The sequence below is a fragment of the Stenella coeruleoalba genome (assembly GCF_951394435.1).
Source record: "Stenella coeruleoalba genome assembly, chromosome: 3".
Classification (NCBI taxonomy): Eukaryota; Metazoa; Chordata; class Mammalia; order Artiodactyla; family Delphinidae; genus Stenella; species Stenella coeruleoalba.
The window spans coordinates 125,736,442-125,750,909 of record NC_137148.1 but is presented as its reverse complement, the minus strand read 5'-3'; the positions used below and the strand labels follow the sequence as shown (position 1 = coordinate 125,750,909).

Below are 14,468 nucleotides of genomic sequence, written 5' to 3'. Positions count from 1 at the left end.
ATTATCTTTCCAGAAAGAGCCCTCCAGGTGGGCCTGGCCCCCTCTCAACCATACATGCTGTCTTGCCATGGACAATGTTCCATACGCGATGGGACCCTTCCCTGACCCCAGCTACCAGGTGGCCTTACCAGGTACTGGCTGCACATCCAGGTTTTTGTCTTTCTCAGTGTTGACGACCACAGCTCCTCTCATGAGTGGTGGGAAGAAGGGGGCAATAACAGAGGCATCAAACTTGGTGATAGGGATGCTGGCGGGGAAGGCCACCTGCTCAATCACTTCTGTCTCCATCGTGGCCCAAAAGTCCTCCACATTTACCTCACTAGAGGCCAAGAAGTCAGGCCAGGTGAACTAAAAGGTCAGGACAAAAAGGTCAAACTGTAGGAGCCACAGAACGTCAGCAACACAACAGCCTACCTTCTCCATACAGGCTGAGCAGGGGGAAGGAGTCAGACAGCCACACACTGCCGGGATACCCCCGAATCTAACATCTTAGTGCCAAACTGCTCCTTGGCCTCATTCCTTTCTCCCACACCACAGCACTCCCCAAGACCTAAGTCTCTTCTGCGTCTATGCCTTTATTCATGTCCTCTTCCCTGCCTCGCCAGGAGAGGGCAGCTACCACTGCCTGTCCTGTGCCAGACACCGACTAACTAACTACTACTATACAAGCCTGAGGGTGCCTGAGGTGAGAGCACTGGAGCGAGGGGCGGTCTGAACGAGAACGGGAACAAAGATCTAGTTCCAAAGCCCAAGCCCTTAATCCTTATGCCTGGCTGGCAGGAATCATCAGAATAAAACTTAGTGGCACTCCACCCACTTGCAAGGCCCTGTTGATCCCTCACCTCCTCCCGAAGGTCCTCCCAGACCATGCCAGCACATGGCTATCTCCTCTACGTGCAGCATGTACTTACCTACTGTAGACATTTAGCACTGCGCTACTCAATTTTTCTTCTTGTAAGCACTCTTATGCAGCCCTCAGAGTGAGACCCTGATCCTATTACCTCATCAGAATCATTTGCGATACTCAGCAATGCTGATATCCGGGCTGCACCTCCATCTGTATGAACTAAATCCCTAAGGCTGCATTTTTAAAAGATTCCCTAGGTGAGTGGTTCTCAAAGCGTGGACCCGTGGCATGAGCAGCACCTGGGAACTTGTTAGACATGCAAATGCTCAGCCCACTCCAGACCCACTGAATCAGAAACCCTGGGGGTGGACCCCAGCAAGCCTCTCACACTAAAGTTTGCAAATCATTGCCCAATGTAATTCTTATGCCCACAAAGTCTGAGAACCATTGCTCCACATAGAGACGTCTCTTATCAGTCCAGAGGGTCCTCCTCTACCAGTCCCCAAGAGGCGTGCCCAACCCTACAATCTCCTCGTGGACGTTTGTTTTGTTCAATACCTTTCTGTTTTATTTCACTGACTTTAGAACACCCCCAGCCTGCTCTCCTCGTACGCACTACCCAACTCTGCACTCCACACACAAAAAGGAGAAAAAGTCCTGGTCTCTAGAAAGAAACACCCAGAAACAAAGATGAGAAGAGACACGCATACGTAAAGTGAAGGGAATGCTACTCCATTCTGTGAGGAGTGAGCCTTGATCCGAACAAGGCGGGTACCAGGCAGTACTAGGATATGTGAGTTTTTGCAGGGAGGCGGGCTTCTGTCTATTCTAGAGAGCAAAGAGTCAAAAGCCTGTGACCAGATGTGTTTAAAAAAACAGAGCTCTGGGGCTTCCCTGGTGGCACAGTGGTTGAGAGTCCACCTGCCAATGCAGGGGACACAGGTTCGTGACCCTGTCTGGGAGGATTCCACATGCCGCGGAGCGGCTGGGCCTGTGAGCCATGGCCGCTGAGCCTGCGCGTCCGGAGCCTGTGCTCCGAAACGGGAGAGGCCACAACAGTGAGAGGGCCGCGTACCGCAAAAAAAAAACAAAAAAAAAACCAGAGCTCAGGGTCCCAGGAGGTACTGGTGAGCATGGTGGTGCTTATGAGCTCAGATTCTGGAGTGAGGGAGCCAGACCAAGGTCAAATCCCAGCTCCACCCCTTCCTGACTGGATGAGCTTGGGCAAGCCCCCTTCATCTACAAAAATATCACAGGGTTGAGAAGTCAGCCAGAAAGTAATGCACTGAGTACAGAGTAAGAACTTGGTATATGTAATAAAATGCTCAATAAGTCATAGCTGCACTATTAATATTTCCATTAGACAAGCAGATTTGAATGAGTCTAGAAACAGCCTCTTTGTGAGATAACACACAAAAGCAAATTTTTTTTACAGTTCATTTTACCTACAGGGAACACTTCGAAGGCTCCAGTAGCATTATGCTTGTTTTCATATATCTCATTATACACCACCACCCTCAAAACAGAACTATTTGATCACCGTATGTACTTATTTTTTTAATTGGGAAGAGAAAGAGGAATATGCATTAAATCCCTCATATGCTCAGCTGGCCGTGTCAAAATACACCAGAGCTTTTCTCCAGAGGTCCTGTACCACTCCCGGGGGCAAACAAGTGAGCTGCAGGTCCAGTGCTTAAAGAGTCCCTGTGGTAGAGTTCAGACATGGAAAGCTACTACTAGCATGCTCACGGGGCACTCCACACCTACGCAGGCAGACCAGACCTCTCAGCATGAAGATGGGAAAGAGTTCACCTATGGGATTTTTGAAAAATTCCCTGTACCAGGTTAAATAATTTTCCCTATTAGTCTTAGTTTGTGAAGAGTTTTATCATAATGGGCGCTGAATAAAAAAGAAAGCCTTTTTTAGACATCCACTGAAATAATCATATGGGTTTTCTCCTTTAAACTGCTAAGTACTGAATTACATTAGTATATTTTCTAATGTTGAAACAATCTTGCCTTCCTGGGATAAGCTTAGTCATGATTTTATTTTACTCACTGTTAGATTTGTTCTGCAATTATCTTATTCAGAACTCTGACATCTATATTCATGAGTACCATCAGCCCAAATTTTCAGCTTATATTAAATGTATGGTTTTGTTTTCAGTTATATGGTCTTACACAACGACTTATATCCACTTTTGCTATTCTTCTACGACTGGAATCTTATTTCTTGGATAGTTGTTAGAATTAATGTATAAAGCCATCTGAGTTTGGTGTTACCTTTGTGTGAACATTTTTTAGTTAAGAACCTAAGTCAGATCAGTCCACTCTTCCTCAAAACCCTTCACGGGCTCTCCATCTCACTCAGTGGAAGTCCTTACAATGGCCCGGGCCACCCATAGCCTCTTGAACCTCACATATCCAACCACTCTACACCCTGCTCACAGAGCCAGCCACATCGGCCACCTTTCTGTTCCTCAACCACGCCCAGCAAACCCTCTTCAGATCCCATTCTTGCTGCTCCCTCTGCCTGGAATATTCCTCCCACTGAAAACTACACGGGCTTCAGAAGGCTCTACTCAAATGCCCTTGTGTCAGACAGGACTTCCCCGACTACCCTCTATAAAGCAGGAGCCCCTTCTTCCCACAATACTGCTCTCTTCCTTACCCTGCCTTACTGTTATTGTTACTTTAAATTAATGTATTACATATAATATATATTAATAGTATTTTAATATAATATACACTATTATTAATGTTTGTGTCCTGTCTCCCCAAATCAGAAAGTGAGCTCCATGAGCTCAAAAACTCCGTGGGTTTAACTGCCATTTCCCAAATGCCTAAAAAGTGCACCTAGAGTTCATGTTTAATAAATCTGTTGTTGAATAAGGAACAGGTGCCTCCATTTCCGCCTGGCCTGCCTTACATGAAAGCCTGGAAACTGGCAAGAAAAAGCTACTCACCTCACCCAGGAAAGAACTAGAGCCATCTGCTCCTGGAAACACCATGTAGGAAGGTGGCTGCCAAAGTGTGCAGACATTTCTAAAGGTCACCTGTGGTGACCAAGAGGCACTTACCTCCACACTCTTTAGTGCCAGCACGTTTTCTTCACTCCTCTGGGCAACTTCCACTTTGGGGGCCACACCACAGATGCCACAGATCATGTCATTGTAGTCTCGGACAGTGAGGCACTCAAAAGCCCAATAGCCATTGCACAGCAGCTCCTGCAGCTGGCTCAGCTCCTCTGAGGTAAGAGTCTTCTCTAGAAGGAGAGCAAGAGCTCTGAGAAGTTCACAGAAGAAGACCTGGAGGCCACAGGGGATGAGCAATGGCCAGCAAGAATAGCAATTCTGCAAGACTGCTTCTCTCCTAAGAACACCCAAGAGTACTAACCACCAAAGGGTCAGGCACCCTAGCCATTAGGTGTTCGGGTAGCAACTCAAAGGGCAATTCCAATGAGAGTTATAGCTGCCCTGTACTCAGCACCCACTAGGACCTAGATGCTATGCTGAGAGCTTTGAATACATTCTCTCATTTAACTCTCACATCTTTATGAGCCAAGAGTATTATTATCCTCACTGAATAACTGGAAAAACTGAGGCACAGAGAATAACTTACTCAAAACCACACTGCCACTAAGTGGTATAGTGCAGACTCAAACACAAACCTGTCTGACCCTAGAACCTTTCCTCTACTCCATCTGACCTCATAGCAGGGAAGGGGCAGGGGGCCTAGATTCTGTAGGAAGGGATGGAAAAAGCATAAACAGAAAGAAATGAGGAAAGCAAAGGGAAAAATAATTTCTAATAATAAGGAGGGTGGTGCCCACCTTCATGTCTCAGCATGAGCCTAGGAAATGGGAGCAGACCTCCAGAGGCTGTGTATTCAGAATGAGTCTGCTTAGCATGTAGTAACGCCAAGTCTACCTATGACCAAAGGATGAGCTTCTATGAAGTCTGTTTAATCTTGTGCTGAAGGTCTCTGAAGTCTATTTAATCTTGTGCTGAAGGTCTCTGGATACACGGAAAGACTCATGCTTTCCAAAGTTTGGCATTCGTAAAATTCAAGAGGAGGAGTGTGTTAGGAAGTCAAGAATGTCTTCTTTTCAAAGTATCAGACTCTCCTCCAAGGTAGTTATATTAACGAAAGCCCATCACTGAAAATTCCCAGGGAGCTTAGAACTAACCTTGGGGAAACGGAGGAAGCCAACCTTTACCTGTCTGATCCTGCACTGACTTCAGAAGAGTGCTGATGGATACTCTGGGGTCCTCTCCCAGCTTGATCTGGTTTCGGATTGCAAAAAGCAAGTCCAGGCTCACTAGCAGCTTGTTTCCCACATTAAAGAGACCTGCAGGTTAAAAAATGGCAACAGAGACATTCACTGTTAACAACATCCACAACTGCAAAAAACAGGAGACTAACTAAATGCCCACCGATGGGGGAACATTAAAAAATAAATTGTGGTACATTCATAAAATACAAAACTAGAGGTCACCTGCTAGTTGGTAACCTACAAGCAGCTGTGAAGGAAACTGTTTAATTGGATCCCACTGTACCCAGAGCACAGAGCAGCCTTTTCAGCATGCAGGGGCTGCTCAGAAACCTTGCCTAGAAGATGGCAGAAGAGAAGAACATGAGCTCATCTCTTCTTACGAAAACACCAAAATCACAACTAACTGCTGGAACAACCATCAACAAAAAAACCCACTGGAACCTACCCAAAAAAGCTATCCTACATCCAAAGAAAGTGTAGAACCCACAACAAGATGGTAGGAGGGGAGCAATCACAATAAGATCAAATCCCACACTGCCAAATGGGCGACCCACAAATTGGAAAATAATTATATCGTAGAGGTTCTCCCACAGGAGTGAAAGTTCTGAGCCTCACGTTAGGCTCCCCAGCCTGGGGGTCTGGGAATGAGAGGACGAGCTCCCAGAGCATCTGGCTTTGAAGGCCAGAGGCGACTGACTGCAGGAATTCAGCAGAACAGAGGGAAACAAACTCTAATCTCAGAGGGTGCACACAAGGTCTTGTGCACACCAGGACCCAGGAGAAAAAGCGGTGACCTCCTAAGACCCTGAGCCAGACCTACCTGCTGGTATTAGAGGGTCTCCTGTGGAGGCAAGGTCGGCTGTGGCTCACTGCAGGGACAGACACTGGTGGCAGTAATTCTGGGGAGTACTAATTGGCATGAACCCTCCTGGAGGCTGCCATTTTCTCACCAAAACCCGGCCCCACCCAACAACCTGCAGGATCCAGTGCTGGGATGCCTCAGGAAAAACCACCAACAGATCAGGAACACAGCCCCACCCATCAGCAGACTGACTGCCTAAAATCTTCCTGAGCACACAGCTGCCTGCTAAACACACCCCTTGACACAGCCCTGCCCACCAGAGGGACAAGACCCAGCTAGACCAACCAATGTGCAGCGACCAGTCCCTCCCACCAGGAAGCCTGCACAAGCCTTGCAAACTGGCCTCATCCACCAGGAGGCAACAGCAAAAGCAAGAAGAACTACAACCCTGCAGCCTGTGGAATGGAAACCACACTCACAGAAAGTTAGACAAAAACGAGACAGCAGAGGAGTATGTCCCAGACGAAGGAACAAGATATAACCCCAGAACAACTAAGTGAAGTGGAGATAGGAAATCTACCCAAAAAAGAATTCAGAGTAATGATAGTAAAAAGAATTCAGAGTAATGATCCAAGATCTCGGAAAAAGAATGGAGGCACAGGTGAAGATAAAAGAAATGTTTAACAAAGACCTAGAAGAACTAAAGAACAAACAGAGATGAACAATATAATAATTGAAATAAAAAATACACTAGAAGGAATCTATAGGAGAATAAGCGAGGCAGAAGAATGGATAAGTGAGCTGGAAGACAGAATGGTGGAAATCACTGCTGCAGAACAGAATAAAGAATAAAAAGAAATGAGGACAGTCTAAGAAACCTCTGGGACAACATTAAATGCACCAACATTTGCATTATAGTGGTCCCAGAAGGAGAAGAGAGAGAGAGAGAACCTGAGAAAATATCTGAAGAGATATAGCTGAAAATTTCCCTAACATGAGAAAGGAAACAGTCACCCAAGTCCAGGAAGCGGAGAGTCCATACAGGATAAACCCAAGGAGGAACATGCCGAGACACATAGTAACCAAACTGACAAAAATTAAAGGCAAAGAGAAAATATTTAAAGCAACAAATAATATACAAGGGAATTTTCGTAAGATTATTACCTGATTTTTCAGCAGAAACTCTGCAGGCCATGAGGGAATGGCACGATATATTTAAAGCGATGGAAGAGAAGAAACTACAACCAAGAATACTCTACCCAGCAAGGCTCTCATTCAGATTTGACGGAGAAATCAAAAGCTTTACAGACAAGCAAAAGCTAAGAAAATTCAGTACTAACAGACCAGCTTTGCAACAAATGTTAAAGTACCTTCTCTAGGTGGAAAAGAAAAGACCAAAACTAGAAACAAGAAAATTACAAATGGGAAAGCTCACTGGTAAGGGTAAACATACAGTAAGGGTGGGAAATAATCCACACACAAATATGATATCAAAACCAGCAATCATGAGGAGTGTACAAATGCAGGATATTGGAAATGCACTTGAAATTAAAAGACCAGGAAGTTACAACAATCTTGTTTATATATAGACTGCTATATCAAAACCACATGGTACCAGCAAACCAAAAGTATACAGCAGATACACACACAAAAAAGAAAAAAGAATCCAAACACAACACTAAAGTTAGTCATCAAATCACAAGAAGAGAACAAAAGAGGAAGGGAAGAAAAAAGACCTACAAAAACAAATCCAAGACAATTAACAACATGGCAATAAGAACACAGATATTGACAATTACCTTAAAAGTAAGTGGATTAAATGTTCCAACCAAAAGACATAGACTGGCTGAATGGATACAAAAACAAGACCCATATATATGCTGTCTACAATAGACACACTTCAGTTCTAGGGACACATAACAGACTGAAAGTGAGGGGATGGAAAAAGGTATTCTATGCAAATGGAAATCAAAAAAAAGCTGGAGTACCAATACTCATATCAGACAAAATAGACTTTAAAATAAAGACTATTACAAGAGACAAAGATGATCAAGGGATCAATCCAAAAAGAAGATATAAGAATTGTAAATATATATGCACCCAACATAGAAGCACCTCAATATATAAGGCGAATGCTAACAACCGTAAAAGGAGAAATCAATGTAACACAATTTAATAGTGGGGACTTTAACACCCCACTTACATCAATGGACAGATCATCCAGACGGAAAATCAATAAGGAAACACAGGCCTTAAATGACACATTAGACCAGATGGACTTAATTGATATTCAGAGAGCATTCCATCCAAAAGTAGCAAAATACACATTCTTTTCAAGTACACATGGAACATTCTCCAGGATTCATCACATGTTGGGTGACAAAGCAAGCCTCAGTAGATTTAAGAAAACTGAAATCATATCAAGCATCTTTTCCAACCACAATGCTATGAGATTAGAAATCGATCGCAAGAAAAAAAACTAAAAAAACACAAACATATGGAGGCTAAACAATATGCTACTAAACAACCAATGGATCACTGAAGTAATCAAAGAGGAAATCAAAAAATACCTAGAAACAAACGCAAATGAACACACGATGATCCAAAACCTATGGGACGCAGAAAAAACAGTTCTATGAGGGAAGTTTATAGCAATACAATCTTACCTCAGGAAACAAGAAAAATCTCAAATAAACAAGCTAACCTTACATACCTAAAGCAACTACAGAAAGAATAACAATCAAAACCCAAAGTTAGTAGAAGGAAGGAAATCATAAAGATTAGAGCAGAAATGAATGAAATAGAGACAAAGAAAACAATAGAAAAGAACAATGAAACTAAAAGCTTGTTCTTTGAGAAGGTAAACAAAACTGATAAACCTTTAGCCAGATGCATCAAGAAAAAAAACGGAGAGGGCTCAAGACAATAAAATTAGAAATGAAAAAGGAGAAGTTACAACTCACACCAGAGAAACACAAAGGATCATAAGAGACTACTACAAGCAATTATATGCCAATAAAATGGACAACTTAGAAGAAACGGACAAATACTTAGAAAGGTACAATCTCCCAGGACTGAAGCAGGAAGAAATAGAAAATATGAACAGACCACTCACAAATACTGACATTGAAACTATGATTTAAAAACTCCCAACAAACAAAAGTCCAGGACCAAATGGCTTCACAGGCAAATTCTATCAAACATTTAGAGACGAGTTAACACCTATCCTTCTGAAACTATTCCAAAACATTGCAGAGGAAGGAACACTCCCAAACTCATTCTGAGGTCACCATCACCCTGATACCAAAACCAAAGATACCACAAAACAAAACAAAAAGCAAACAAAAAAAACCACAGGCCGATATCACTGATGAAGATGCAAAAATCCTCAACAAAATACTGGGTTGGCCTAGAAGTTCCTTCAGCTTTTAAGAAAAAAATTAAAGACGCATTTTTCATTTTCACCAAGAACTTCCTTGAACAATATATTCAGCCTTTCGTTCCACTACCTTCTGCCATTTTTCAGGCAACTTCATAATTCCATCTTTCCAAAACTTTTTACCTTTTTGAGCAAAGAACTGTTCCAGGTACTTTTTACAGTCTTCCAGGAAACTGAAATTTTTTTCCATTAAGAGAATTTTGTAAAGACATAAACCAATGGAAATCCAAAGGTGCAATGTCTGGTGAATATAGTGATGAATGAGAACTTCCCAGCCAAGCTGTAACATTTTTTGCCTGGTCATCAAACATGTGGTCTTGCATTATCCTGATGGAAGATAATGCGTTTTCTGTTGACTAATTCCGGACGCTTTTTGTCGATGCTGCTTTCAGTTGGTCTAACTGGAGCAGTACTTGTTTGAATTAATCGTTTGGTTTTCAGGAAGAAGCTAATAATAGAGGACCCCCTTTCAATCCCACCCATACACATGTCACCTTCTTTACATGAAGACCGGCTTTTGGTGGTGGTTGCCCCATGATCTCTTCCGTTCCACATTATCGTACAGTATCCACTTTTCGTTGCCCGTCACAATTTGTTTTAAAAATGGCAACGTTTTTACTGTTTAAATAGAGAACTGCATGTGGAAGGTTTTTTGTGCTTGGCTTATGTGGAACCCGAACATCAAAGTGATTAACATAACCAAGCTGATACAAATGATTTTCAATGCTTGATTTGGATATTTTGAGTATGTCGGCTATCTCCTGCATGGTATAACGTTGACTGTTCGCAATTAATGTCTCGATTTGATCTCTATCAACTTCAACTGGTCTACCCAACCATGGAGCATCGTCCAGCGAGAAATCTCTAGCACAAAACTTTGCAAACCACTTCTGACACATTCGATCAGTCACAGCACCTTCTTCATACACTGCACAAATATTTTGCGTTTCAGTTGCGTTTTTACCTTTCTTGAAATAATAAAGCATAACACGCCAAAAATGTTGCTTTTTTCTTCCATCTTCAATATTAAAATGGCTACGCAAAAATTCAACAATCCTGATAAGTTTTTGTTTAAATGAACGCTGATATGACAGCTGTCATGATACAATCTAACGGAATTGTTTTGAATGAAGTTAAAGACAACTAAGGGCTACTAGAGCCATCTTACGGAAAAACACAAACGAGCATTTTGGCCAACCCAATACTAGCAAACTGACTTCAACAATACATTAAAAGGATCATACGCCATGATCAAGGGGGATTTATTTATCCCTGGGATGCAAGGATTTTTCAATATCTGCAAATCAATCAGTGTGATACACAACATTAACAAACTGCAGAATAAAAACCATATGATCATCTCAATAGATGCAAAAAAAAATTTTTTGACAAAAATTCAACATCTATTTATGATAAAAACTCTCTAGAAAGTGGGCCTAGAGGGAACATAGCTCAACATAATGACAAACCTACAGATAACATACTCAGCAGTGAAAAACTGAAAACATTTCCTCTAAGATCAGGAACAAAACAAGGAGGCCCACTCTCGTCACTTTTAGTCAACAAAGTTTCGGAAGTTCTAGCCATGGCAATCAGAGAAGAGAAAGAAATAAAAGCAATCCAAATTGGAAATGAAGTAAAACTGTCACCATTTGGAGATGACATGATATTATATATAGAAAATCCTAAAGATGCTACCAGGAAACTACTAGAGCTCACTGATGAATTCAGTCAAGTTTCAGGATACAAAATTAATACACAGAAATCTCTTGCATTCCTATACACTAACAACAAAAGATCAGAAAGAGAAATTAAAGAAACAATCCCATTTACCATCACATCAAAAAGAACAAAATATCTAGGAATAAACCTACTTAAGCAGGCAAAGGAGCTTTACTCTGAAAACTATAAGACACTGTCAAAAGAAACTGAAGGTGACACAAAAGATAGAAAGATATACCATGTTCTTGGATGGAAGAATCAATATTGTCAAAATAACTATATTACCCAAGGCAATCTACAGATTCAATATGCAATCCCTATCAAATTACCAGCAGCATTTTTTACAGAACCAGAACAAAGATTTTTAAATTTGTATGGAGACACAAAATACTCCGAACAGAGAGTTAATCACAAGGGAACCCCCATAAGGCTTTCAGCTGATTTCTCTACAGAAACACTGCAGGCCAGAAGGGAGTGGCAAAATATATTCAGTCTTGAAAGGGAAAAATTTGCAATCTAGAATACTCTACCCAGCAAGATTATCATATTTAGAATAGGAGGAGAAATAAAGAATTTCTCAGACAAGCGAAAACTAAAAGAATACAGAGATACTAAATCTACCCTGAAAGAAATATTGTAAGGTCTTCTCTAAATAAAAAAGCAAGAAGATATAGGAAAAAGGAAATCACAGTTGGAAAGTAAATCACTTAAATAAGCCAGTATACAGATCAAAAATAATATCTATTTGTGAAAGTGACGATAAACACAAGGAACAGCAAGAGGATAGGCATGAAGATGTAAAAGGGACATCAGAATCATAAAATCTGGGGGACAAGAGTAAAAAAATTTAGCTTCTTTTTTTTAAGAATGTGTTTGACCCTATATGTCTAAAGCAAGCGGATATAGGAAGGGGTTAATGTACTTGAAAAAGAGGGTAACCACAAATCAAAAACATACAATAGATTCACAAAAAAACAAAAAGAACACAAGCATAAAATAAAAGGAAATCATCAAATGACAAAAAGTAAAACAAAAAGAAAGGAACAAAAAAGAAAAATAGAGCCAGGAGGAAAACAAGGTTTAAAATGGCAATAAATACATATTTATCAATAATTACCTTAAATGTCAATGAATTAACTGTTCCAATCAAAAGACAGAGTGGCAGACTGGACTAAAAAAACAAGAGCCTACAATATGCTGCCTATGAGACCCACTTTAGGGCAAAGGACACACATAGATTGAAAGTGAGGAGATGGAAAAAGATATTTCATGCAAATGGAAATGACAAGAAAGCAGGGGTCGCAATACTCATATCACACAAAACAGACTTTAAAACAAAGGCCATAAAGAAGATAAAGAAGGACATTATATAACGATAAAGGGATCAACACAAGAGGATATTACACTCATTAACATATATGCACCCTATACAGGAGCACCTAAATACACAGAATATTAACAGACATAAAGGGAGAAACTGATAGGACTACGATAATAGTAGGAGACTTTAACACCCCACTCATATTAATGGACAGATCTTCTAGACAGAAAATCAATAAGGCAACAGATTCAAAATGATACAACAGAACAGTTAGACTTGATTATTTCAGGATACTACATCCAAAAAACTCAGAATACACATTCTTTTCGAGGGCACATGGAACATTCTCGAGGATTGACCACATACTAGGGCATAAAACTAACCAACAAATTTAAGAGTATAGAAATTATTGCAAGCATCTTCTCTGACCACAATGGCATGAAAGTAGAAATTAGCCACAGGAAAAGAAATGAGAAAAAAACGATTACATGAAGACTAAACTACGTGTTACTAAAAAACCAATGGGTCAATGAGGAAATCAAAAAGGAAATTTTAAAATGCCTTGAGGCAAATGACAATGAAAACACAACCATACAAAATCTATGGGATGCACCAAAAACAGTTCTTAGAGGGAAGCTCACAGCTATACAAGCCTTCCTCAAAAAACAAGAAAAATCTCAAACAACCTAATCTACCACCTAAAAGACTTAGAAAAATAAGAACAAACAAAACCTAGTCAGCAGAAGGAAGGAAATAATAGAGATGAGAGAAGAAATAAAATAGAGATTTAAAAAAATAGAAAAAAAAACGAATAAAACCAAGAGCTGGTTCTTTGAAAGGGTAAACAAAATTGACAAACCTCTGGCCATTCTCACCAAGATGAAAAGAGAACCCAAATAAACAAAATAAGAAACAGAAAAGGAGAAATCTCAACTGATACCATAGAAATACAAAAAACCACAAAAGAATACTATGAACAATCATATGCCAACAAATTCAACAACCAAGAAGAAATGGACAACTTTCTAGAAACATACAGCCCACCAAAACTGAATCAAGAAGAAACAGATACTTTGAACAGATCAATCACTGGAACTGAAATAGAATATGTAATTTAAAAAACTATCTACAAACAAAAGTCCAGGGCCAGATGGCTTCACAGGCAAATTCTACCATACAAAGAGAAACTTTTACTGATCCTTCTCAAACTCTTCCAAAAGACTGAAGAGGAGGGAACACTCCCAAAGATATTCTATGAAGCCACCATCACCCTGATACCAAAACCAGACAAAGATACCACCAAAAAAGAAAACTACAGGCCAATATCTTTGATGAACATAGATGCAAAAATTCTCAACAAAACACTAGCAAACCGAATACAATGCATAAAAAAGATCATACACCACAACCAAGTGGAATTCACCCCAAGTTCACAAGGATGGACCAACATACAAAAAATAAATGTGCTATACCACGTTAACAAAAGAAAAGACAAAAACCACATGATCATCTCAATAGATGCAGAAAAAGCATATGACTAAATTCAACATCCATTCATGATAAAAACTCTTACCAAAATGGGCATAGAGGGAACATATCTCAACATAATAAAAGCTATTTATGACAAGCCTTCCTGCTAAAATCTGGAATAAGACAAGGATGTCCACTCTCACCACTTCTATTCAACATAGTATTGGAAGTCCTAGCTACAGCAATCAGACAAGAAAAAGAAATAAAAGGTAAACAAATTGGAAGGGAAGAGGTAAAACTGTCACTATATGCACATGACATGATGCTATACATAGAAAACGCTGGAGACTCCACACAGAAACTAACAGAACTGATAAATGAATTTAGCAAGGCAGCAGGATACAAGATTAACATACAGAAAGAGATTGCATTTCTTTACAACAACAATGAAATAGCAGAAAGGGAATGTGAAAAAAACAATACCTTTTAAAATCACACCCCCAAAAAACCCAAAATACAAAACTTAGGAATAAACCTGACCAAGGAAGTGAAAGACTTATATGCTGAGAATTAAAAAACATTAATAAAGGA

At 40.4% G+C, this 14,468-nt stretch overlaps 1 protein-coding gene across 3 annotated transcripts in view; it reads right to left on the bottom strand.

Moving 5' to 3' along the window:
- HMGXB3 (HMG-box containing 3) overlaps positions 1 to 14,468 on the bottom strand; it is a gene marked incomplete at its 3' end in the record, with an annotated part of 58,325 nt that overhangs the window by 5,248 nt on the left and 38,609 nt on the right. For all 3 annotated transcript variants that reach the window (XM_079917724.1, XM_079917725.1, XM_079917726.1), the window contains 3 exons: positions 5,067 to 5,198; positions 3,928 to 4,112; positions 129 to 348 (listed from right to left, as the gene is read on the bottom strand). In XM_079917724.1, coding sequence (XP_079773850.1) covers positions 129 to 348; positions 3,928 to 4,112; positions 5,067 to 5,198 — 537 coding nt within the window. The remainder of the gene's footprint in view (positions 1 to 128; positions 349 to 3,927; positions 4,113 to 5,066; positions 5,199 to 14,468) is intronic.